Raw genomic sequence first — 27,593 nt, forward strand, 5'->3', positions numbered from 1 at the left:
AGCAACACCGACGGGTTTTCAGCGTCATCCTTTGCAGGAGTCTGGCAGGCGGAACTTGCACTGAATCCAGCGACTGCGTTGCAGTACATTGATAATTATCAACTATCATCATTGCTGTAATTGATAATAATTGGTACGACTGATAATTATCTGCTGGGCCTAAGGCAGGCAGAGAAAGGGCTGCATGGGACAAGGGTGCTCAGCAGGGTGCGTGCTGGTGAAGGGTCTGGAGCACAACCCTTACGAGGAGCGGCTGAGGGAGCTGGGGTGTTTAGTGTGGAGAAGAGGAGGCTGAGGAGAGACCTTATTGCTCTCTACAGCTACCTGAAAGGAGGCTGTAGCGAGGTGGGGGTCCGTCTCCCAAGTAACAAGCGATAGGACGAGAGGAAACGGCCTCGAGCTGTGCCAGGGGAAGTTTAGGTGGGATATTAGGAAAAACTTCTTCACCGAAAGGGTAGTTGGGCATTGGAACAGGCTGCCCAGGGAAGCGGTTGAGTCCCCATCCCTGGAGGTATTTAAAAGACAGGTAGATGTCATGCTTAGGGACATGGTTTAGTGGTGGACTTGGCAGTGCTAGGCTAACGGTTGGACTTGATGATCTTCAAGGTCGTTACCAGCCTTAACGATTCTATGATTCTATGACAAGAAGCTGTTGTCCCTTGCTAACGAGAATGGAGGAATTGCATCAGAACAACAGTTTGGGGCAAGAACTGACTTTAGTAATCAAGATGGTTCTCATACATTGATAAGTAAGAAATAGAATTCAAAGCAGAAGATAGACTTTATGTTGCACCCTTCTGTTTCTTTACTTGTGCAATCTGTTGCTTTGCTTGTGAAACCTTCCACTCCTTGAAATGTAACCTGCACGTTTTCAAATGCCTATTGAACTTCAAATAGGAACAAGTTATTCTACCTTAGCAATTACAGTTGTGTAACCAATTAATGAAGGCATGGTGTTGGAAGATTTTGTACTCTTCATGCAGACTTAAGGGCATTACGGAAGTCAGATTACACAAGAATACATTTTAGTGTGTTAATGCATTTACTTTTCTAAATGGTCAACACTTAACAGAGAAAGCAATTTAATTGAAAGTGACTTAACAGCACAATAGTGCTCAACATACATTATGTGAATGTAGTGATCTGCCAGGGAAAGGAGAGCTGGGAAGTTGCGCGCTGCTTTGGTTGAATAGCTCAAATGTCTGCCACCTTCCCTCCCATCAATAAATTCATACCTGCAATGCACTGTATACATAAATCCTCTCCATAACATCGCCCTATAAGGTATAAGGTCTGGCTGTATCATCATGTAGCAGGGATGGGAATTCCACAGATCACAGCTCGTTGATACTTCTGAGAACCCCTTTCTGTGTCCTACCTGGAAAAGTTTTACTGAACTTTGTGAATCCTTCTTATAGACAGTTGCATGTATGCAATCATACGACTGAGCAGACGCTGATCGGATAGTTCTGTCTGCTTTCATATCAATCTTCACAGGCAATAATTAAAAAGAAAAAAGAGTTTAAAGCACATATTTTCATTTTATTTACTACTGCCTCACACATAGTCAAAGACAGGCACTAAGACCAGCTATGAAAAGACTGAGGTGTCATTTTTCTCAGTCTGCTAATGAAGAGCTAGTGCTGAGACACACTTCTACCTAGCTGACAAATTTGATGTCCCTTTTAACTTGAATTCTTTGAGGAACAGAGAAGATATATGCTCTGTCAACATGTCTAAGTTTAACCTAAAATACCCTCTAAAGTACTTTGCTAACAGCGTAGTATCTGGAACCTGGCAGGCTTATCTCCAAATCTCAAATTGCAGGAACTGAATAAACACTTTTAAATTTAGAGAGACCAAGCTGTCAGTGATGGGTTAGAGTTTGCTTGTGATACATGGCAATTGCAGAAAAAAAACCCCAAACTGTGAATTGGTTCAAGCACTGCAAACAATCAGCACAGCAGATGAAGAACCAATAGATGGCTGCTACAACGTAAAGTCAATGTACCATTTTACCGTAACTCCCCTATGGTTTTGCTGTGTAGACCCTAAATTCTCCTCTTAGAGATGATGCTTCATATATGCTTGGAAGCCATAGCAATGAAATCGGTAACTCCAGCTTTGATGTGTATTTTACACATCTATCCCCTCTCCTTGCTCCCTCCGCTGGATGCCTTCTCTCCATGTTTCTCATCTCGTGCCTACTTCTCCCTGGTGTCTGTCAGCCCTTTTTCACCGAGCGCTTGGGCATTCAGTCACCTCTGAATCTGCTGCCTCCGTGTTTTTTTTTGGTTTTTTTTTTTTTTGCTTTTCCTCCTGGCCTTTTTCCTTTGCAGGGTGGCTTGAAGGTTTTGTTAGGTCATGCTAGCTCCTGGCTCTAGTAAGAGCATGCCAAAGGCAGTAGCAGAAGGCACAGAGGAGGGATGCTAAAAGGCCACCTGCCCTTGTTTTCTGCTTTGGCTCTGAGCAAGCTTTGTCACATTTGTTGATTAAAAGCATAATGTGGAAACCTCAGTCAAGAAAAACATTACTAAGTATCTCAATATGACAAGAATGCTATATATATATTTAATGTACCTCTAGCAGTTCTGACCTCAAAGGCATCTTAGCTTGCAAGTCTGTTCGGACGGACAGTGGAAAAAAGATGAGCTACTCTGTCATGAAAAAATTCCTGGAGGCCATCAGTGCAGCTGGCACAGGTCACATTGTAGCGAGGTGAGGGGACATGGGGACAAATGGTACGGTGTAGATGAGCCACACTGTGGAATACAGCTTAAATAATACAGTTCCACCATACAAACAGATCTATATCGTGGTATCACGTATCCATTGTTAGGAGACAGAATTAAAGCTGACATGCATCTTGTATTTTGGCTTCAGTATAACATTACTTCCAGAGATGATTTCAGATTTACCTTGTGATGCCTTCAGAGATAATTTCATATTCACCCAGTCAAAAATACTGCAATGTCTTGTATGCAGAAGAGTATCTTTATAGGAATATTAGCATCAATATGCTCTGCAACATGTACAGTCTGGAAGAGCAGTGATACATTTTATTGATCTCTACATCTGCCACAAGCTAACACTGCAAAATTCAAACACGCACACACGCGTATATAAATGTATATGTGTATATGTGCATTTGGATTTTAAATATGCATATACATATATACACACGCACTTGTTTTAGTATCGGATTTATTTGGTTCCTCCCCCATATTCACACCAACATCTTTCTTCCGCTTCTCTGTGCTGACAGGAAAGAACCCCTGAGGAGCTACGAAAGCTGCGAACCAGAGTCCTTAACTAACTCTGCATAATTTGGCACAGCTTCAGGGCCATCAGAGTGGCAAGGTCAGCCTCCCCTCCCCGACTTAATGACTCTTAGCTGGCTGAATATCTTCTGACCAAACAATTTCATCGACGAAGTGACTCCAACTGACCGTCCTTCCAGACATATTCTTTCTAGAAACGCCTTCTGAAACGTCTAACATTGCCGTCTGATTCCAGGTGGGTCCTACGTTTCTAGTACACAGCAAAGGCAGCACATGCTTGTGGGAGCTTACTCATAGTCTTATTCAATGGGACTGCTATTTTAAGATGCCTCGAAGAGCACAACTTGATACAGCTCCAGTATTCAGATTGATTTATCCACTGAATTTGTTCCCGCTTTATGCTAAGGAGGCTCAATACCATAAACCCAGCCCAACAAGGGGAAACAAAATGCAGGCAAACCTTGCAGTAAAGTTCAGAGAAGTGAAAGCAATGTAAGATCCTCATGATGTGAACCTACAAACGTAGCTGACTCTTGTCCGTTACCATATGGAGAAAAAAAATCAGAGATGTCTATTGTACACTCACAAATGCACATATACCTACTAAGAAAAAAGAGGCTGCTTTCCTATGGCAGAGAACTGGGATATATAAATACATTAGTCACAGCGAAGCATGCACCTGCTTACAGGATGGACCGATGGACCAATACACCCCTCCTGACCTTTCCTCCTCTAACCGTCTGCCCACTTCGGCAGCAATGCCTTGTCACTACAGGGCTCCTTCTGAGAAAGGCAGGACGTTGCCTTCGGCAGTGGCAGGCAGGGCTGGCAGGCAGGGCTGGCAGGCAGCCCGAGCGAGCGCAGGCTGCCTGCCGAACTGCAAACACCTGCAGATGAGTCACGGATACCTTGCTGTGGCAACGCAAATATCAGGTCAGGCAGCACAGGGCTAACGACAATCCGCCCCCATATAACGAGAATTTTTTAAATGTTCCTACTTTGTCTTTGGGCATTTTGAAGTCTGCCAGCTCTTTTGTGGTGCTGGGATAATTTCAGTAGAAAAGCAAATGTTTTCATAGTAATGCATCGCCCTATTTGGCTGATCAGGTGGGGACTTCACTTGTTTCCTAACCAACCTGAGAAAAGCACAATGTTTCTCTCCCTACTGCCATTCATTTCCTTATCCCTTCCTCTTCCACACCGCCTACCTGATCCCCTGTTTTTTGCTCGTCCAGGCTATGCAACAGACTTAGAAAATAAAAGGGGATATCCAAGAAACACCAAACACCATCGTAGCAGCTTTTTACAAGATGCAAAGTGTGCAGTAACAAACAGGTATGACTACATGGTGCTTTGGAGAAAGGGGCCTCACCTGCCTGCCAGCTCTCCCAGAGCTGGAGTGCCAGCGCCGGGAGCAGGGGACCCTTCGCAGTTGACCTCAATGGGCAAAGATCCAGCAGCTGGAAAAGAGCAATGATCTACTTCTTCATCAAAGCATTTAATTTCATGGGACATCCGGATCTTCTCACTTAGGACAGGATCTGTAGAGCAGAAGGGGCTTTGCCTGGCCTGGAGAAGGTGGTCTTCTGGTAAGTCCTGTTTTCAAGAAGCACTGGACTCAATGAGGGGCAGCACCCGAGATGTAAGCCCACTCTCTTTTTCCAGTTTCCAAGGACATGCCTGGCACTGCTACCGAGCTTTACCTTGCAGGTTTCTGCACAGTTTGTGGGGTTAGATGGGACTATAAAACAGCTGGGGTAATTATATTTACTTCATGGTGAACAATCCCTTTCAAGTGATACCAGTGACAAATTCAGCTGATGGAAATAGTGTTCAAGTTTGGGAGAAGCGTAAACCAAGACAGAGTTCTTCTCAGACTTTATTCTCCTCCATCTCATGTCTGGTTTTGGAGATTCCCTGGGTACCACTTTATCACGGTGTTAGTAGAGTCCCAGAGTTGGACCTCCAGAGTCTCTGAGTGGGGGACAGTGCAGGGCACACACCATCTTGCCTTCTTACAGATCTGCTGAGTTCAAACGAGATTTTTGGATTAGACGTATAAGAAGAGAAGCTGCCCACACCAAGCCACTTGCAAACCGTTTCAGGGAGCAGCAGCTCTCTTCATGGCCCAAGACCTCCACCATCTCCATGTGGGCTCTGACTCCAGGCAGCCAAAGCCTCTGGAGATGTGGAGAGACATGTTCAGGGCTCTGACAATCCTCACCACCACTGAAAGGACAAGGGAAGAATTATTTAAAATAACTTCTTGGCCATTTCCATTCCCTTTGTTTTTTTTCGTAGTTTATTGCAAGGTGAGGCAACCCTCCATCACATCGCACCCAGACATTCGGTGATGCTGTGTTTGTACTACAGACTGGTACTTCATGTTTTACTCTATCAGATGTTTCTGTCCCTTTCATTTACAATGAACCATGATCTTATTTTCATATTCCTTTAGTTTATTTTCCATGCCACAATAGTTTTTTAAGCAAAAGCAGACTGAAATATTAGGGATATTTACTCATGTCTAACACAGCCTCAGTGTAATTATATATGTAGTTTCTACTGAAGCCGAGATGACTGTATTACCAGTGTCCCTCATGGGTACGTGTGTGGAAAATGTCATCACTGTTACATTTTAATTAGTTTGTTCAAATTTCAGTAGAATTTCTCCCTCTAAAAACAGCTGCTTCTTATTTCAGACGTGCATTTTTTTCCAAATATTGAAAAAGGTTTCCAAAGCAAAACACTGAGCAGCCTAAAATCCTGTCTAAGTGGCACCCTCTAGTGTAAACATGCTACTATTGCAGAAAAGATTTCATGTTACTGTATCGGTTTTTTTTCAGAGGAAAACATGGAAAGTGAAGAGAAAAAAAATATCATGAACCGATATAAACCCCATTTCATATCCTTAGGTCTTTCCTTGTTTAGCAAAGCGTATAGGCTATGCTTAACTTGAAGCGCCTACTTTAGTTTTAAAAACTTTAAGGTAATTTTGTAGGTAACATTCTTGGCCTTCCTTATGCATCATTTATGGTTTATTTTATGTATGTCCTATAGTTTCATTTATTTGTTTAAAATATGAGACTAAGATGGCAAGAATGAGGTCAGAAAATTATCACCTGTTGAGCTTACAGCATACTGAGTCTTCAAAGAGGAACTAGAGCTGATAGAACACTTTTTCTGGTGAAAATTGTTTTTCAAGAAGAATCTCCTAATTTTTCCATCTTTCAGAAAATTATTTCAAGACTACGAAATGTCATACAATTTGGCTGGTGAAATTGCTGATGTGCTTATGTGATTACTCCGTTTGTGTTACGCTGCAGAGTTGCAAGCAAGTCTCAGGTACTGTAAATTAACATCGTGGTCTAAATTAACATAATGGCACTTAAGTACTCTCACATTTCAGAATTTTTATGTCAGCAAATGGTACAGCTGTACTGTATGGAGAAAGAAAGAAAAGTGGGTATTTTATAACTGAGACACAAAGGAAGGAAGTCTTATTCCCCTTCTCTTTTGTAAATCAGTCAGGAGACCTAAATGAAAGGTCCTGAGAAACTTTCCATGATTTAGTGACACAAATGCCATATTATACTAAGGAAACTGTGAACGCAATAAATCCTTTCAGTGCATGACAGGCAAATGTTTCTTAACTCCCACAGCCTTGTAAAAATGCAGAGTTCAATCACCCAGAGATTTTTTCTGAAACTGAGTCCATTTGACAACTGTCTCTTATTGTTAATGAAATATGAGTTTTGCCTCATTCCTTTTTTCACTATTTTTCCATTTTAATATATTTTCTCTTCTGTCTTTTCCTCCTGTTGTTTTTTTTGTTATACTCCCTTGTTAATTTACCATTGTCCACTCTTTTTTTTATTCTTTCTCCCCATGTTTTTGCTTTTCCCTCCACCTTTGATTTCTGTGTGATTTTCCCTCAGTCGCTCCTCATATGAGATGGTGCATTTCAGCTCTGACAACAGTTAACACTAATCCATCCATGTCATCATATGGTAATTTAGTATAGAATATAAATGATGGTGTGCTTTTCCAACCTTTAATATAAATGGTGTCTTCAGCAAGCCAGCATTTTTTTGAGAACCTCCCATATTTTGCAAATGACAAGAGAGGGAACAAATAAAATTCACACTGTTTGACATTCATTCTGTACATTCTGAAAATGTAGCATATTTTCCTCCAGCAAATGTCCCATTTAAAGGATTTTCTCCCCAACTACACTTACCAAGGCAGAGTAATAAATGAAGTCTTTTGGTACAATAAAGCAAAATCCCAGCTAAAAGTTAGACTGTAATGGCTACGGGGTCTCACATTCTTTTAGTCTGGTTGAGCTTGTTATCAATTCCTACTCAGGCTACTAGAAGAGAGACTTGTGCTCTGAGCATTGCTAATTTAAATCCATGTCATGCATTGGGTTACTTACTCACGAAACCTGTCTTATTCCTGGCATAAATATATTCCTTTACCGGATAACGTCAGCCTAAGTTGCCTCTGTGATTATCATAGGAGCTGACAAAAGCAATATAATCACCTTTGGCTTGGCACAGAGAAAGATCTGAAATGCTGCCCATCAAAATGTTTCTGATTATGTAATATTTGCAACAGAAAATACAGATTAATCCAAACTGCTGTGTTTTGCCATACACAGCAGCCCTCATATTCATTGTTTGGGGGTGAAATTGCCTTTTCCCACGCCAAGTCTCTGGCATGCTAGGATATTTAAAAGAATCTGAAGGCACAATTCGGTCCTCATTGCAGAATCACTGAGGAAAGCATCGGTATTATATTCTTACTGCTCTTCTGTAGCACAGGATTCCCTTATACAGGGGTCCCAGGACCTGTGTGGCTTGTGAAGAGGGGAATTTCTTACAGCCTGGCTTCCTCTTAGGCACCGAAACACGGAGAGTCAGACCTGTACCATGCGTCCTCCAGGATCCGCTGGAGGCAAACAGATGGTGGGCTAGGGAAAAGGGATGTCCGTGCTGGTGCCACAGTCCTCAAGAAGCTCTGCAAGGGCTGTCTCCTTGCCTCTTCCCCAAGGTTAAACTCTTTGTCTGAAGTCACCCGGAAGAATTCATTCTAATGGGACTATAGTCCAGAAATCATTATGCACAACACTCTGTACTAGACTATACATTTGCTTCTCCTCTCTATGGCATCCTATGCAATCACACTACCACTGTGAAATGAGTATCAGAATCATGACAGCTCTCCAACTGATTAGCGGAAGAGTGAATTTGCTGGTAAAAAATGCCTTTTGAAGGTCAATCTAAACTACAAGGAATACTACAATGTCCTCTATCATAATGCACTGTATTACCATGCAATAGATTGAATCTGCTTGCAAGAGGAAGATAGGTGAGCATCAACTTTCACTTTGAATTATTTAACTGTGAGTAAAAGGAAATTACAAGTTGGAAAATAGTATTTTTCTCTAAATGACACGATTACTGAGATTTTTCTGTGAATCAAAGGAAGCATCTTTCTCATCTTTCCTTTGGAATCAAAATCATGAACTCAATTTCTCAGCAGAAAGAAAGTTCTAGGAAATATTCTCTGAGGATTACAGAATGGAGCTATACAGTGGACTACACTAGGATCAGCATTTTTGCCTTTAATATTTTACATTTATGATTGTATCGGTATTGCAAGGAAGCCAGAACTACAAAAACTTTGGCTACTGATCTCCTTATTAGTTAAAAAGTGCTCCATTCTTATTAAAGTGCTAATGCAAACTTCTGTAACATTCTAAAAATGAAAATACACCCCTGAAAACAGTCAATATGCTTTAAAAATTTTTGAAGGAAAACTTGGGGAAGTAAAATTCTTTTTCTTGCCATGTTAAAAGACAAATGACTGGCTTCCGTGCCCATGCTCTCAATTCCCATGAAAACTGCAAGCCAGCAAAAACCGTTCCCCAAGTGCTTTGTATTGTGTTATTTATTGTTACAGAAGGGATTACTTTTCATTAGCTTACCCCGGGCAAGAAGAAATCTTAAACCATATCACATGGGGTGAGGAGACAGTGAAGGGTGTGATTCATAATTTTTGAATGCAAAAGGCTGGCATAAAATATAATGCTGTTCAGCAGGCAGAGCCGGCTCATTGTTCTGCTGGTTTCAACATGGCATTCCTTTCTTTCCCTCTCTTTTTCTTTATGCTTTCAGATTGTGAAACATCAGTTGATTTTTTCCATAAATTGCAAACAGTTTTATTAAGAAAAAAATAACCCTGACTGGAAATTCCATTGCTACGGGCTGTACCCTCCACCATTACTCAGACAACGGATCTCATAACCACTTTATAGCACCATTCCTGAAAAAGACTGACCTTCTTTGGCTCTTTAGAGTGATAAAATGATAAGATCTATTTACTGTCCATTGCTTTTCTGGAAGACAGACATAACTCCTTGAGAAGATGAGATACTAAGTATTCTATTTATTTCTAGCAGGGCCCCACTGACTCTGGATCAAAATGATGAAGAAATTATTGGCTCTGTAGAGACTAAAAGGAAAGGACATTTGTCACATGCATGTTGCATTGACGTTTTAAGCAGTTATACACTCCCAGGAATCTCATTTTTCAGAATATACTTTACAGAAATAATTTTTACAAGAAATTTATTTTACAGAATAAAGCATTATTATTTCCCTCTTTTTTAATATTAAATAGCAGATGAGATTATTATGTACACTAACAGTGCAGCTAACAGCATTTTGGTTGGACCCTAGGCTGAACATGATGCACTATGCTCTATCATTTGAAAGATGACAGCAACAGATGGAGCCACATTTGGAAACCAACGATGGCTGGAGCTACACTGTATAAATCTCATGGATCCACATGTACAGCAGAACGCATGTTTAAATTGCAATAATTGTGTTATATTTAAAGGGCTCAAATTGTGCATGACTTTTCTTCCTTTGGGATGGCAGGAGAAAGAAAAGACTTAAAGGTAATTCTCTCTTTTTATTTTCTGCCGATGACTTTGAGCTCCTTATTGGCTATTTTGTCTCTCCTATTTGCCTGCATTGATTCTCTACTGCTTCATTAAAGGAATGTTTCTGTTATTTCCTAATGATAGCCATACCTAGTTTCTCTTGAAGGAAATAAAGCCTGTCCTTTCTTATCACTGTACAGGCTGGTTCATAGATTATGAATGAGTGATGAGTCCAATCTGGTAAGTCCCAATTTTCAGCCTGGTGTGTGAGCAAGTTCTGACACTGGACCTCAGGCTGCTCCAACCCATGTTTATCTGAGAATGATGCAGGGACATTTGTTGGCCAGGGTGTCCAATCTTGAAGATTTCTTCAGAAAAGGATTATTTGATATTGTATTTTTACGTTCCGCTGCACGCTGATGCCATGCTGTCTGCAAATAAGGCATTGGAAAGATTTTCTAATGAGGGACGATTAGAAGAGTATGGTGAGTTTAGTAAGGCATAAGGCAAAGCACAGGTTGGAAGAAGAAATGACTGCTGCCTATAAATAATCCAAAACGCAAGGACAACACTAGAGAGGAAGGACGTTCATGGAAGGTAATGAACACTATTTACATAGGAGCAAAAAGGTATAAAGGGGTGTCAGTATGTATAGATAAGTCTGGAAATCTGACAGGGTTTAGTCATTCAGGCCGTCAGGCCTACAGCAGCCTCCCAGGGAGGGAACAGTAGAGACAAAAAATGAGCTGTATTTGCCACAGTGTTCAACACGTTTATGGGAAGGGGTGTGGGAGATGGTGCCTGGATAGCGATGGCTGGATCTGAGCACCCGATGAGTCTCTGCCAATTCCGCGCCCCTAACACCTGCACATTGAGAAAGGTCTGTCAGTGAAGGAGAGAAGAGGCTGGCGGGAGGGCGGGAAGAGCTAGGGCGTTAGGTTTGATTTGACCACAGGCTGTAATGCAAGGAGAAACGTAAAAGCCATGCTACGACTTTTGCAACTGCACTGGGCTAAGTATCCTCTCCATGCACAGAGTAACATTAAAATCATGTTTTCCTGTCAATGCCAGCTGAAAAATAAAGCTTCAGATCTCAATGGCCGAGGGGACGCTCCTACTGAGCAGCCGCATCAAGACGTGGAGTCCACCAGGCCGTATTGCTCTACCTGCCTGTAAGGGAGGTAAAAACCCCCGTTCTCTTTAAAAAAAACCCACAACTTCGCGCCCGGCTGGGCTGACGAGGAGGAGGAAGGGAAGGTGACGGGGCCGCCATGACTGGAAGCACTCCCTGCGTGCCACAGACGGAAACCCTGGGCGGCACGGCCACACGCGGGGCTCAGGCCCGTAGCCCGGGGGCACGGCACCCGAGGCCAGGCCTGCTCCCACAGCCGGGAAAGGCAGAGCCACCCCGGAGCGCCGCGCAGGGACGGGGGGGGGGGGGGCCACCGCCGGCGCGGCCCGGAGGAGCTCCCTGCGCGCCTTCCCCCTCCCCGCCCTCGCCCTCACAGGGCAGGCTGCTGCCGGATTGGATAGCACTCCTGTCAATCAATGCCCGCCGGGGCGGAATGTTGCCTAGCTGGGACGCGGCAGGGGCGGGGCGGGGCACGCGCTCGTGGGTGTCACGTGACGGTGCGGCGGGCGTGGCAGGGCGCATGCGCAGCTGAGGCGGGCGCTGAAATTCAAATCTGCGGAGCGGTTGGGGTGGTTCTGCCGCTCGGGCGGCCGGAGGCATCGGGCCGAGCGCGGGCAGCAGCAGCAGCAGCAGCAGCAGCAGCAGCGATGGACCCGTTCACTGAGGTGAGGGCGACCCCCGAGTCGTGAGCTGTCGAGGGGGCGCGCCTGGGGCTTGATCCGGGGAGGGGGCGAGTTGTCAGTGGCGGGGGCCGCGGGGACAGAGGGCGGCAAGGGCCGGTCGGGGGCCGCAGGGGAGCTGCTCCTTGTGGCCGCGCTGTTGGGGCGGAATAGTTTCTCCCAGTTCCGGCTTCTGGCTAAGGCCTGTCAACGCCCCCCCGTCCCCCGACACGTTATTCCGGGGGTTCGTGGGCTTGTAGAGAGCCTCTTTCTCTACAACGGGGAGACAGGTCTCATTGCCACCTCTCTTTGTCCCCTCGTCTTGCTCGTACCTCCAGTGTTGCAGCCGCCCAGCTATTTGTGGGGCGTCAGGTCTCTTCCAGGAGAGGACAAAGGTTATTCATGCAAGGGGTTGTGAAGGAGAGGACCTTTTCTAAACCGGGCTGATACTTGACTGCGTTTCCTAGCGCTTTAGTGTTTGTCTTTCATGTGTGCCTGGCAGATAAGATTTTCGGCTGAAACAGAAAGGGCTCTGGAAGCCGATGGGAGTGGTATTGACAGGCATTGTGCCTGCTATATCTAAAAGTCGAGTGGGAAGTTTGCCCAAAGCAGCTGTCATCTGATTAAAAATGCTTTCTATTTGATATTATTGCCACCCGTCATTGGTCACTTTTATTTGCAGACAGAGTTCCTCTTTTTTTAAAAAAAGAAGTAGTCAGTTGTTAGGGTGGATTTGCCTGAGTGTGCTTGAGTTTTACAGAGGAAAAATTGTAACAAAATGAGTGGAATTGACCAGCTTGAATCTGTACGAAGGTTGGCGGTTTCTTAAAGATGCTGTACTGTACTCTGATTTTTACGAGTGACAGATGTAAAGCTGTGGAGCTGTCTTGTGACTGATTTGAGAAATGTCATAAAAATGGCCTTCAATCCACAGCCTGCCTAAACAAAAACCTAAACTACTTAAAAAAAAAAAAAATCCAAATCAAATAAGTTAGTGAAATATTCTCTCCTCCCCTTGAAAATCTGTATATTGAATTGATATACTTTAAATAAATAGAGTGCCCCAAAAAGGCAACTGCACAGATCTGATTTAAAAAACTGAACATAAGGTATTGATCTGCACATATTTACTAAATGTGTAATGCCAAGGCAGATTTACCCTACCCCCATGTAAAGGCTTGCTAAGTATAAACATCTAAAACCTCCTTCCTTAATTGGTAGCAAGTGACATGATCTGACTAGTCTTAAATAAACTTCAAGTCCAGACTACTGAATCAAGTTTAAAATGGCTTTGCATGCTGGGAGATACTCCAACCTCAACACGCCCTTCTTATAGATAACTGACTTTGAAAAGCTATGACCAACTGCGAGGCCACTCCTTAGAGTCAACTTCATTCAAATGTTAGCTGGGGTTGCAGAATACCTAAAATGTTGCCTTATCAAGAATGTTTATGCTGTGGAGTACATTCCACTGTTGTGTAAAAATCTTACCAATATTAGTGTATTAGTATTGAAGTTTAATAACTTTCCTCAAAAAGGCTTTCTGAAAAGGAAGCTTTTTATCGCCTACTATGAAGTATTTATGTTCTGATTTTTTTTTTTCTTTTAATATAACCTTTTCTTAGTTTAACTATTTTCAGATAATCTTTGTCTACAAATCAGCATGCTCTGTTACTTGCAGGGAACTGGTGAGGCACTGTAAGTGTTGGTTATGTAAAGCAGTGTAATACGAGCCTTAATTTGCCAAAGCATGCTGTTAGTTCAGGGTTTGCTGATCACTTTACAGTAACAAATTTTGTCCTGGTCTCGCTGAGTTTAAGCTCAAATAAATCTTGACGTAAGATTCAGTGGAATGCTTTCAAATCAGACAGTTCTGAAATAATGTTTCTTTTGATTGATCTTACAAGCAAAAACTAATAACCTTCTGAATCTCAACCAAACTATTAATACAGAATGCCCTGAGAAGATGGTGCAGTGGATACGTTTTTAGGATCACAATGAACATACTATTTGTGATTTTCAGTTTATAGCTGATTGTATAATTTGCCTTTCTCGCATGAAATGCTTTGTGTTCGGTACTACAGAATGTTAGAAATAGTCTAGGTTATTTTGTACTTCAAAATACTTATTAACGTTCATAGAGCAACGTATGGTGTCCTAGCATGGAGGATGACCAAAGAGAAAGAAGTGATGCAGTTGCTCAGGGAAAAATTTGCATATGCGAAGTTTGAAGTTAACTGTTCCTTCAATGTCATGGGTAAATTTGCTCTCTTTGCTGCATTCTGCTAGTAAAGCAGGGTAGTTAGAACAAATTCTTGTAATCACATATGGACCCGAGTATCTTCTCTAATGCTGCTAAATAGGTACTTTAAAACATACTTTTTTAAAAAAGCAAAATTGTCCATCAACATTTAAAGTGGAAAGGCCTTTTCTGATTTTTAGAAGGTGCTTTTGCAACACCAACCGTGATCCTCTAACTGCAACTTACTAGTTCTCAAATTCCTAGATGTAATGAAATAGGTATGTCCAACTCTGAAACTTTGGCTGTCATCAGAACGCTTGGAGAACGTACTTGTAGCAAATACCCTGCTGATGAACTTGCAAAGTAAGTCTCAAGTTCTGGTGACTGGCTTACTCATCATGTGTAATAGCAGAGTTTGAATTACGGCAGTTGCATGGAAAACTCGAGAGACAAAAACCCAATAGAAGCTGGAGTTCAACAGCAGAGGCCTGCATTCTTGGGAAGTGACATCCTATTTGTAACAACTGAAACTCCATTTTACTGAACTAACAAAACAGAAAGGAATGTGACTGCATTTGAATAGAACTGTAGGAATACTGTTGTGGAAGATATACCCAACTTTGTGCAAGAAGAACAGTTAATTTATATAGTCTTTAAGATTTTATTTATGTGGGTATTACCTGCACTTTGTAGCTCTGCCTTTTGGAGACTGAAATAAGGAAACTTGACTTGTGTCCACAACTAGCCATGGAACTTGCATTGAGCTCCTGGCATGCCATGTGTCCCCTCCCCTTTTTTGTTTTTTGTTTTTTGTTTTTTTTTTTTTTTCCCCACAAAAAACTGTTGAGATTGACATTCCATTTGTCCTGTGTTGCCCTACAATGGAACATTGTTTAAGACTTCAGCCTTAGACAGTTAAAAATGTGAAATGTGTATTTAATTGCTGTGCAACAGGACAGAGAATGCCTGGCACAGTTCTCACAATAATTTATGTGCCACCAAACAAGTGCAGTTTATATGCTTCCCTTTAAAGGCCATTAGTTCAATAACACAATTTCTTGTCTCAAAGTGCCTTAAAACCTAGATCAAAGGAGTAATTAAGTATCCTTTAGATGTGATCAAACTGAGTGATAATGATCTATAAATGCAATATTTTTTTTTAAAAAAGCAACATATTTCAAACCTGGATGCTATAAGGAATCACTTTCACTAGTGTGGAACACTTACTAAAACAGCTGTTTTGGATGGAATATGATCATAGTACTCACATTTCCAACGTATAGGGAATGAAAGAGAATGTTGTTAGCTTAATTGGTATCTCTTTATATGTTCTGTATACAGATATATCGTGATAAATAGCCTGTTTATTAGGACAACTAGTTATAACATCAGTCTATTCTTCTTAAAACTTAAGCTTGAGGAACAGAAATTCACCTTTTGATTTAGAAGGTGTAATAGCAACAATTTTTTTTAATATTAACAGCTATGCATTTAATTTGTTGAATTTTTTTTTTATGACCACTTGGCAATCATTTCAATGTCATTTATTTTGTTGGAGGGTTAGTGCCAATCAGGTGACTTCACCATATGCTTTAGCAACATGTCAAAAAAAACCTACTAGCAAGACATGACAGTTCAAGACCCATGTAGTGATTCAATAAAAAAAGTAATTACTTTCAAACATTTCTGACTACTTCAGGCTCTATAGAAGCCTCCCTTCTTTTCTTAATTTTGCCATTGCTTGTGTCTCTTAAGCCTGGTTTCCTTTGAAAGCCAAGCTAATGGGAGACACTTTGATTTAATGACCAGAACTTTGGAACCTACTGACTAGCTTCACCTCCTCCTAGTAAAAGAGTAGATGTCTTGAACTTAACTGCTTCTACAATTTTCATGAAAATTTGTGGCTAGGTGAAAAGACCCAAACCATTGCCTATGTGAAGAAGATGCTGCAGCCTGTTATCTGTCTTGTAGGCCAAAGAACTTCAGATAACCTGCAGACGTGTACTGACCGGCCACATAGCAAGAAGGTAGCTTGGAATGTGCTAAAGTGTGAGCTACCTTTTGTGTAACAGGTACTTGCTGAAAATGGGAGAAGCTGTAGGTATTGCAATGGTGAAATCAAAGCATGGAGATCAGGGGCTATCAGTGAGAAAAAGGAGGCAGACAGAAAAAAACCATATAGTTGGCAGTATAGAAAACATGTTTTGTTCATTCTGCTTTCAGGGGGAGATAGCCCGTCAGAAAAACAGATTTTTGAATATTTCTATTGCATTGCGGTAGATCAATTAGCAACATCCGAGAGTTGCATTTGTCTCAATGTAGCCTTCACTATAAATTTCTGGTATTGTGGGTCTTGGTATATGCTATATAAAATTCAAACACTTTTAATTTGAGCTATTACTAGTTAATGCACTTATTGTAATGTACAGTAACGCATAATTTCTTGACTACTCAGAAACTCCTTGAAAGAACCCGTGCCAGGCGAGAGAACCTGCAGAAGAAAATGGCTGAGCGGCCCAAGATGGGAGTGAGACCCACAATGCAGACCAAAAGGGTCAGAGAGCCTTTGTTAGAAACTGGTAACCAGGCTTCTCTTCCTGGTGAAGAAGGTATTTTGCAACAAGTTTAATAAAGATTGTCTTTTGATACAAGTCCCATCTCCTTTTTTTTTTTTTCCCAAGGGCAGGTGAAAACACTTAGCATTTATCTTAAACTAAATATTGATGGATGCAGTTACCTGACCACTAGGACTGAATATGGCTAATGTTTAGCCTAACCTGAGAGCAGATGCTCTAATTAGTAAGCTATTTAAAAATAATTGTATAATGCCAAAGATAGTGCCTTGTGCTTGGTAGAATTTGGGAAGGGCAGTTTTTTGGGAGGCATATCAGGGTATCCATAAATCATAACTTTATTTGCATTACAGTTTTATACTGTCTCTGAAAATATTTTAGATTGTTTGAATACTAATTTTCTTGAATACTCTGACCTGTACAGTGAAACCTGGTACAAAGCCATCACCATCAAAGAGGCTCTGCCCTAACAATATGGAGACTCAAGCTTCCAGTACGGAGAACGTACAGCCAGTTCCTTCAAGTTCCACAAGCCATCATTCTCCTGAGATGACTTCAGAGTTGCACGTAGCTGCTTCTAACAGGGCTTCGTTGGTTCAGCCTCTTGAGAAAGGAAAAACAAACACAGAGTCAGAGACTCCTGCAGCCCTTTCAGTCAAAACACGTATGCAGAAATTGGCAGAACAGCGACGCTGCTGGGAGAGTGAGGGTATGTTTCACTTGCTAAACAGTATTGGTGTTTTTCAGTGTTTGCATTGATGATGATGTTTGCTATCAGAAGACAACTTTGTGTGTGTGAATGCTAATGTTTTCATAAAGAATTCTTAGATGGCACTGGGGAAGGCCTAAAATAATGAAACTGCTGACTACAGCTTAATTTTATACATATTTTCCCTACCAGTGTGATGCCTTGCTTGTCACAACAGTAACGTAAACCTAATAAACTGCTTGGTTAAAAATGTGTTGGCTTTGCAATGAGCTTTAATTAAACTTGATTAGCTCTGAAGGCATTGACACTAGTAGCTTGATTCTGTTGATGGCAAGAACATCTAACTGTTGATAAACTCAATATATAGCAAAATACAAAAGATGCAAATATGTCTCAATATATTTTATTAGCAAAATAAATGTTTTTCTTTTTTCCAGATCCCTCTGAGTGTGTGCCTCTGTCTCCCCTCAAGTCAAAAGATCTGTCTGTTTCTCCACCTAAGCAGACATCTAATGCCCTGGCAAGTGATACCCCTATTGGGAGAAGGGGCCGTTTAGCCAACCTTGCTGCTACAATTGGTTCCTGGGAAGATGACCTAAGTCATCCATCTGCAAAGCAAAACAATGCACAAGAACAGCCTGGCACTACTTGTTTATCCAAATTGTCCACTACAAGTGGAGCATCTGCTAGAATCAATAGTAACAGTGTAAAGCAGGAAGCTGCATCCTGTTCTCAAAGGCTTGTCGAGGCTTCTATTAATAAATCAGCAAACTCAAAGATAGCGGTGAGTGCCTGATTTAGTTGCTGATTAAAAATTGATTTGAGTATCGGGGGGGGACGGGACATGAATGTTAACTCATAACTGTTTAATCTGAATTTAAAGATTTGGTGTGAGCGATTTTTAGTCTACTTACAACTTCTGCTTTATTGCAGTCCCACATCCCTTTTTTTTAATAGCAAACATGAAGCAGATTAGCGTCCTTTTTATTGAGACTTAAACCTCAGTCTACTTAAGTCTTGTAAAAGTTGATGTCAAAGTAATTGATTGCTGCCCTTTTGACCATCAGGAGGGGGCTTCTTACAGAGATATTGGGTTCCACTCTGTAACTTCATATAGTTGATTGACTTAAATTGTAAATATTACTACTGTATGAAAATTCAATCAGAATGCTGAAATTAGTAGTACCAAATATCTGTTGTTCAATTTATGCCATTTATGAAACGGCAATATCTGCCATGTGCAGTCTTGTTTAGGCAAATGTGGGAAAATACCTGAAGGCAGAAGTACCTGGAATCAAATGAATTTGAAACATTGGATTAAAAAAAAAAATCTACAAAAACCCTTTTGTTCTCAGCTTTTTCTATTGTTGATGGAATAGGTGCGTTATGTTATAGTATGCTATGCAGACTGCATTCATTCTTTTTCCTCTTGAGAGAATAAGAATGTATAGGCTCATTTTAATGTTATTCCTTTTTCCCTTGTTAAGGATCCAAACAATTTTTTAACACCATCCTCAAGAGTCACTGTTCCCTGTTCTAAGGAATCTGAAGTACGACAACCCCAAACTGAGAATCCCTGCAGCTCTCGGAAAACTGAAGAGCGTACACAAACAGCAAAATCAACTTTGTCTCAACCAGTTCAGTCCAAAGAAGAGCCAGTCAAAGGAACACATGTGCAACTTGAACCTAAGGGTAAACCCACAACACCAGGTAAGCTGTTTTTCATCTTCAATAAATGTTCATTCAAATTAGGTTTATGTGTCCTGTGTTGAAAACTACATAATAGTTAAGAATTTATGGTAACATATCAGATGATAACACCTATTTCCTGCTGTAACTTGAGTAAAATCCTGAAGAGTTCCATGATAATTATCATAAATTGTACAGCTTCTATATTTTGCAAGGGTATTTTCTTGCACATTTTCGTAACTCTTGAGAGCAAAATCAATCTAACTTTTCTCTCTATCTAAAATGTATCCTGCTAACATTGAGACTATTCAAAGCTTCTTCCAAATTTTTGGATACTATGTGTATCCAATCAATATAAGGTAAAGAGTCTGCATGTATTAGAAGAAATCAAAGCTAAATGCCACGTAGGTGCCTTAACTTTGCATAGTGTCTTTCTTTTCAGTGGTAGCATTGATGTTGAAACAAGTGACCACCCCCAGTTTTAAATTCAACTGCTTATTGGGTCAGAAACTTGGACTAACAGCTGAACTCTTTGAAATCATGGCCTGTAGAGCAAGTGTGTGTCTCTAGATATGCTGACAATAAAAGATAAGCTCAGTAAAGTGGGGTGGATGCCAAACAACGTATCCGCCTTATGCACTCGAATGCTCATTTACATGAAGGATGCAAACGAGGCTGGTCATAGAGGAAATGTTGAAAAAGCAAACCAGTGTAAATAACTGGTGGATTGCGCATGGACTTTAAGAGAAGGACATCTATTTGCTCTGACTTGCTCCTTTATTAGCTTCGGTGTTCTGTTACTGCAGTGATTTGCACTTCAGGTTTAGTTTGTATAAAGTATAATGGAGTAAGAGCTATAAAGGAGGCAACTTAATTGCTTCATTGAGAACCTTCAGCAGGATGCAAAATTGCCGTGCCTTCTTTCTGTGTTTTTGAGAGTTTCTTTCAAGGCAAAACAATTGTTCTTGTAGGGGGATCAGGAATTAAGCCCTTCCTGGAACGCTTTGGGGAGCGCTGTCAAGAGCGTAGTGCACGGAGTCCTGCTACGAATACTCCAGGGTGCAGAACACCCATTGTTACCCCAAATACAAGGACAATCCAGGAAAGGCTTCTCAAACAAAATGAAAATTCCTCTACTGCCAGTTTAGCGCTTCAGCTTAAGCAGGTATGACTTGCTACATTCATAGCTTGTTTATAAGCTAGGGGAAGATTCTTACTGTTCTGCACCCACCTGAGGAATTTGAAATGTTTTGACATCTTAAAGCCGTCAGCTTTTTCCCCATTCCCCTTTATTTACTTTAGGAACGTGAACGAGAACTTGCATGTCTCCGTGGCCGGTTTGATAGGGGCAATCTGTGGAGTGCAGAGAAAAGTGAAAGTTCGAAGAGAAAACTTCCAGAAGCTAAAATGGTAATGTGCTACTTCCATGTATCAAAAGATGATAGTCTGTGAATTGCATTAACATGTTCTGAACACAGGGATAGATGCGCAAATGTAAATAAAAGGTAAAAGCCTATGCTTTCTGAATGCTGAGGTTGTGCAAGACCGTTTGTCAAGCGGTTTGTATGATCATTAACAAATTATTAGATTTTTTTCTGCCTCCTACAGAATCAATTGAGACAAGTGATACTGCTTTGAGCCAATTGATTTTTTTTTTTATGATGTTAAGTGTAGTTTTTTATATTCTATAACTTTAAAACCAAAAGAAAGCTCCTCACACAAACAATCAATTTAGTATTTAGTACTTCAGCTGAGTTTCTTACATAAATAAGACCCTTCTTGATATTGGATAAGCAACCTCTTTTTCCTAGCAGGTGTTAAAATGTGTTTGTTTCTAGCAGTTTTTTAGTCACTTTGAACATTACCTCCTGAATGTACTATGTTTTTATTTTTGCCAGGAAAGCCAATCTCAGACTAGTCCAAAACGTCCTCCTAGTTCAGATGCCACTCCTTTTGGATCAGCAGAAGACACACCAGCAGGTGACAGGCCAGTAAAGGCTCCCAGTGTAGAGTCTTCAGGTAAGAACTGTCACTGCTTGCCTGTGGCTAATACTGGACTGAAGCACTGCCCTTGATGTTCATGAGCAGATAAAGAGGCTAGTAGTACTGACATACAGAAATAGATCTCTTGTTTGGTTACTGATTTGTCTAAATCTTCTTGTATGATAATAATGCTCTGCACTCCTATACCACTGGAAAGACTGGCAAGGCAGACTGCCTTTTCATTTCTCAGTGGGTTTACCTACGTTTCATACTTTCGTGTATGTTAAGTGTAGAGAGAGTGAATGAGAATCGTCAGTTATAGATTTAATCTATACAGTACCTGAGGATACAAATTTCCACAATAATCTGATGGGAGGGAACTCTTCCCTTGTCAGTATCCCCTTATGATATTAATTCTTATAGTAAGGGACGTGAAAAGAATTCAGAGATGCTCATGACATCCTTTCTGGTGCTTAGTGAGTGGAAGAGCCTCTAGTTCTCTGTGAAAAAAAGAGTGAACTTAGTTAACACTTCTTATAGACATTATGGGCAAACAGGCTATCAAATGTGCTTCTAGAAAAACAGGATTGTATCCTGCTCTTGAGTTGCGTTTGGGTGTGGTGATTTTTGTGTGGTGGGGTTTTTTTCTTTTTTACATTTTTCCTTTTTGCTCTTGAGTGCCTGCACTCCACTGTAGTTTCAGCATTTTTTTTCTGCTGCTATCAGTGTTTTGATTATAAGATAGAAATCTAGCTGTATAGGTTGTGGCAGGTATATATTCTAATGCTTTTTTTTTGACAGCAAGCTAACTGGAATACTTAATCTAGTGGGCTTTTTGTAAGTTGTCAGCTATATTATCAAACTTCCAAAATTCAATAACTGGGGGAAAAAAAAAAATTCGAAGGATAGACATAATCTTCAGTGACTTCTTTTTCATAAACTTAGATGATCCTAAATATGAAGAGATGGATAAACCCAGCCCTCTGAAGATCACTGAGCCAAAGAGCCCTGTAAAAGCGATGTCTGTCTCAAAACTTGACCAACTTGCTGAAAAACCAAAAGGTTTGTATTGAGTAGATGTATATTAATGTACTTAGCTATCTGTTGCTACTTGTCCAGCGGAGTGTTAATATCCTTCAAGTCTGAACAATGAATTCACTATACATCTGCTGACACTCATGTGTTTTGTAATGCAGCTTATATAAAACACATCAGAACTTCTTTTGTCATAATCCTTCTCTTGACATTCAAGCCTTCAAGGAATATTAAAATGCTGATATAGTTTACTGGGAAAGAACAGAAATGACTGCTCTACTATGGGACTTGCAGTTAAGATTCAGACTTGTTTGAACTAAAATGTTGAAACTTGTCTAACAAGTGCATCTTTTTATTCCCCATCTGTATCAATTATGCAGTATATAGGATAACAGTATATTAAAATAAGGATGGGACTATACTTTAGGGTTCTATATGTATGATTACAATAAAAAGTGCTTTTTAATCAAGCTTACTTGAAAAACAAAAATAATTGGCCTGTTAACATCTTTCTGTTCACTTAATGAGAATGAAGAGTTTAATCTTGATGCTACTAATATTTTTAAAACATCACCCTTCAGATGAAGTATATGAAGTTGAAATGAGTGTGGATGACGAGATGAATAGCTCAAAGGTGATAAATGAGATTTTTGAAGTTCTTCAAGAGGATGGTCCAGACATAGAAAAGCTGAAGAAAGAAATGAGTATGAGCCTGGAAGGTGAAAGTGATGAGGATGAGCAGGAAGAGTCACTGAATATTTCATCAATGTCTCTGTTAACCCCTCTAGTGGAATCTGTTGGTCCAGAGGTGAGAGTTCTTAGGAGGTGTGGAAGGGCCGGTTTATCACAGGGATGGACAAGTTGCTTGTCAACAGTGATATCTTGTATTGGGATACACAGGCAAATAGCAAAGTTACAAATGACGTTTTGCTAATGCAAACATAATGAGGTAAAGTTATTTTCCTCTGAAAGTAGCATAGTATACTGGATGCTCTGCTAAACAAGTGGTTTAGCTTCTGCTAAATCAAGCTTGAGTATATACATCTATTACTTGTGCTGGATTTCATATGTACATGCATTCAGTGAAGTGGTTACTGATGAAAATCTGAAGAGAAGTAATTTTGTAACTGTACCAGTTTGAAAACTAAGGGTGAAATCTCCTTGAGTTCAATACTCTGTTGGTGTGTCTAAAATAAATAAATAAAAATAGCTTGCTTCGTGTCCTAGGAAATACTTGTAAAATGTCTGTTAAATAATATTAAGCAGCTTCCAAATTTACTGTTTATATGTAATTGCGAAACAAGTAAAGGTGAGAGGACACAGGTCATGATTAATGTGGACAGATATTTAATATAACCTTTTCTTCTCCCCAGGCCTTTGGTTCTCCTTCTAAGTCAACTGGTGAAGGTAGCAGTATCAGTGATGCAAGTCTGAAGTCTGAAAAGTTCCAAAGGACTAAAGTCCCCAGGGCAGAATCTGGAGACAGTATTGGCTCTATGTCAGAAGATCGCAACCTTCCATATAGGTAATAAACACAGAAAGCCACACCTGATTCTGTAAGTGTGCAAATTAAGACACTGGCTTTTTTAACACTTCTAATGAAGCGTACTGCTTAAACTACACAAGAAGCTTTCTTCCAAGATCTTGGCCTTTATCAGAGATGGTCTCTGTGTAGTCTTTATGTTGCTTAACTTAAAATGAACTGATAGAATGCTTTTTTTAAAGCTATTTAGGCAAGATGGAAAACATCAATACCCGATACATGCGTATGTATATTAAAAAAAGTTGGCACACCTGTGAAACATTTAATGGGGTTTCCTCTTTTTAAAGTGTTGATGCATATAGATCTCAAAGATTTAAAGAAACTGATCGTCCTTCAATAAAGCAAATTATTGTTCGCAAAGAAGATGTTGCTTCCAAGCTAGAATTGAAAAAGAATGGCCCATCTGATCAAGTCAATATCAAAAAGAAAATGCAGGTATCTAATATACTTCTTAAAATGCTTTTTCTAATTTACTGTTTCCTTGCTTAATTTCCCCTGTGAATGTCCAGGACATTAATAGACTGCTTAGAACTGCAAAATAAGGTGGTTTAGCATAAATATCTAATGGCAGGGAATGTTACTGCATAATTTGAACAGCTAATGTATCTCTTAAAAAGATCATGCTATAGAGTAAGTCTGGAGAGAACAAGGCATTGTTTTGAGAACAGGACGGGCAATCTATATCTTATTAGTGCCTTTGAATTAGGCAGGATTCATGATTACATACTTTCAGTAGGCAATATTCTGATCTTCACTGGTGCCTTGTTCACCCACATTGCTTCCCCTGGTGAAGGGAAGAATAGATTGGATACGGAGCATACAAACATTGAAGTAATTCACTCCCCACCATATTTAAATTACCTCTGAGGTCAAAGTTGTGCTGCAATATTCTCTTGCAGAAGTAACTGTAAACTGTAAGATTTTTGTAGTTTACTATGTAAATGGTCTGATTTTTCTGAAACATAGCCCCAAAAATGCTAATCTCAAGACACTTCCTTGTTTGAACGTAACAGTAAATATCTCTCTTCTTGCTAAGTATTTTTGCTACTGGTTTACTGTAGGAGCTGAATAATGAGATCAACATGCAGCAGACAGTGATTCATCAAGCCAGTCAAGCTCTGAACTGCTGTTTTGATGAGGAACATGGAAAAGGGTCACAAGAGGAAGCAGAGGCAGAGAGACTTCTTCTCCTTGCAAGTAGGTTTTTAGACTCAAGTTCAATTCCTTGTCATGAACACTTACTTTAGGAAGAATTGATGAACTCTGGAAATGCATTTATTATGCTACCTTGTAGCCACTTCTTTATAGTTTTTCACCTGGAAAACTGGAGAGGATAATATCTGTTCTGTCTCAGCTTCTATAGGCAAGAGGACATCTTTGGTATCTCTCGTCCCTAATATTCCTACTGTTTTGGAAGATGATTAACACTTCTGTTGCATTTCACATACTTAGAGCAAAAAAAAAAAAAAAAATTTGTTCAGTACTACTTTTTACTCTGTTAAAACTATAATTAATTAATTTCTCTATGCAGCTGAAAAGAGAACTGCTTTATTGGAAGAACTGAATAAACTGAAGAGTGAGGGACCTCATGGTAGAAGAAATAAAGCTGCTTCTACATCTGCTGGGTTTGCTCCATCCAGGGGATCTGTTTCCATTTCAGAAATGCGTCTACCTCTAAAAGCAGATTTTGTATGTGGTACAGTTCAAAAGCCAGGTAAAACTAGCAACTGAAAGCTTTACCCCTTCCCCTCCCCCTTCCACCATCCTCCCTACATATATTTCTGCTTTATTCTCTTTGGTTTTTTTCTTCTGCATTGGTGTTTCTCAGAACTCTGAAGGCAATGAAAACTTAGCAATTACACTTAATTTATATGCTTTTTAGCTAAATTTTCAATAGTTTCCATGGTCATTTCTAGTTGCATCCTTTTCTGGCTTATGAAGTTCAAGAAACTTATCAAGACTTTCCCAGCCAGTTTTAAAGATCTTTGTGGTCCTCTGTAACATGTTGGGGAGGAAGTAGAATTTTGTATCTCAGGTTATCTTCTCTCTTGCCTCCTTGGAATTTTTTTGATGGATGCAAGTCTGGTACTAAATATCACTACATAAATTCTGACCTGTGCAGTGTTGCGAGATGCTCATTAAGCCTCTATTTTTTATTTTTTTAGTCCTTCTGTTAACATCCCAAAATACTTAATTTACAAAGACTAGTCTTCCATTATCATGTCATATTTAAGTCATTAAACCATTAAAATGTGGATTTGTTTCTTCTTTTGTTCCAGAAGAATATCTGGCATTATCTTACTGTAGGTCTAGAGACTTATCCTGGAACATAATAAGCTTCTGTGTCATGTGGTTTAAAGAATCTCCAAGCCCACAATAACAAGTGCTATTTTATATAATGCCACAGAATGTTATTGTAGCTGGACAGGTTCCTACTTTTTGCCTCACTAAAACTCAAGGACAAAAGTAATTGGACAAAGTCTTGTTTAATATTGGTTGCAAAACTTCTTCTAATGAATTCATATGTAGCTTTTCTTGTTTAACTGTGCTATGAAATGTAAAGTGCATTTTTATATCTTCAAATAAAACCACAACCAAGAATATAAATGTAAATATCTGACATAATTTACCACCTCCATTCCCCTAACATGTTACAGTTCCTGTTGCATGAGACAATTCATCTCTGTTATAGGAAAGCCTCTCTAATGGTCGCAAAAATATGTTTAGTTTCTATCAGTAATTCTTACAACTAAATTGTCTAAACAAACAACTATGAACTATTTGTCGTCAAAACTTTTATTCTGAAAGGGCAGCATTTGCTATACATTGTGCACCATTTATTACTTCCATTACTTATTACTACCATTTATTACTATTTATTACTTCCATCTCTGAAGAGAACATCAAATACAAAGAGTACAAATCAATGCTTACTGGAGTCTCCAACAGTTGTTTGGAAAGCTGTGCCTTGTCCCATACAACAGAGTACTGAAACTGGTTGGTTTTGGTTTTTTTTAACGTGGTATGATATTATGCAACACTCTTGCTTTACTGTTCAGCAATTTGCTGCGCAAACTCCAAATCATCTCTTGACATTATTGAGATGTGCTTCTTTTTTTCCCTTTATGTGAAAAGTTAGGGAAATGAGTTGCCTGGATAACCAGTTCCTTCCTAGGACTAAAAAAAGCATGAGAATGGGCAGTAGCAAAAGCTGATGTATGGGTAAGCTGGCAGGCCTAGAGAATAACAACAGAGTTAAAGGGACTAAGATTAATTGCTGAATCTGACTGAAAGTTCTTCCTCTCCCCTCTCATGCACTGGGTGGTGTAGGTCTGGCCTGAGATGCCCCAGGCACTAATGCAGTTGTGAATCCTGTGGAGACAGTCTTACTAGTGGACACAGTAGGGGGAAAAAAACTTGTTTTAAGATTAAGTTTATAAGCAAATCTTGACTGTAACCAAGTCTTTAAGTGGGGTGAAACAGAGGTGTGTTCAATGGCAATGCAGGACTTGAGGCTTGTTAGATACTTGTATACTTCTGGCTATCAAAACCATCTCATATGTATTTACAGAAGCAGCAAATTACTACTATGTAATAATACTGAGATCTGGAGCAGAAAACATGGTTGCAACTCCATTAGCAAGTACTGCCACCTCCCTGAATGGAGATGCTCTTACTTTTACTACGACATTTACTATGTAAGTATAAAGAAACTGTTTGGGAACCAGTTTCAAGTCTGATGGTGGAGCATGCATAAAAATGTTTAAAATCTTCATATAAGGATGTCATATT

At 40.1% G+C, this 27,593-nt stretch overlaps 1 protein-coding gene across 1 annotated transcript in view; it reads left to right on the forward strand.

The window, feature by feature from the left end:
- Positions 1 to 11,988: 11,988 nt before the first annotated feature.
- Positions 11,989 to 27,593, forward strand: part of ANLN (anillin, actin binding protein) — a gene marked incomplete at its 3' end in the record, with an annotated part of 28,662 nt that continues 13,057 nt past the window's right edge. The window contains exons 1-15 of the mRNA XM_082307674.1: positions 11,989 to 12,033; positions 16,725 to 16,878; positions 17,267 to 17,551; positions 17,989 to 18,335; positions 19,039 to 19,261; positions 20,212 to 20,405; positions 20,543 to 20,650; positions 21,139 to 21,259; positions 22,169 to 22,285; positions 22,840 to 23,066; positions 23,632 to 23,783; positions 24,089 to 24,236; positions 24,863 to 24,998; positions 25,333 to 25,515; positions 27,373 to 27,499. Coding sequence (XP_082163800.1) covers positions 12,016 to 12,033; positions 16,725 to 16,878; positions 17,267 to 17,551; positions 17,989 to 18,335; positions 19,039 to 19,261; positions 20,212 to 20,405; positions 20,543 to 20,650; positions 21,139 to 21,259; positions 22,169 to 22,285; positions 22,840 to 23,066; positions 23,632 to 23,783; positions 24,089 to 24,236; positions 24,863 to 24,998; positions 25,333 to 25,515; positions 27,373 to 27,499 — 2,540 coding nt within the window. The 5' untranslated portion in view covers positions 11,989 to 12,015. The remainder of the gene's footprint in view (positions 12,034 to 16,724; positions 16,879 to 17,266; positions 17,552 to 17,988; positions 18,336 to 19,038; positions 19,262 to 20,211; positions 20,406 to 20,542; positions 20,651 to 21,138; positions 21,260 to 22,168; positions 22,286 to 22,839; positions 23,067 to 23,631; positions 23,784 to 24,088; positions 24,237 to 24,862; positions 24,999 to 25,332; positions 25,516 to 27,372; positions 27,500 to 27,593) is intronic.

Source organism: Platalea leucorodia (assembly GCF_965183815.1).
Source record: "Platalea leucorodia genome assembly, chromosome: 1".
Taxonomy (NCBI): domain Eukaryota; kingdom Metazoa; phylum Chordata; class Aves; order Pelecaniformes; family Threskiornithidae; genus Platalea; species Platalea leucorodia.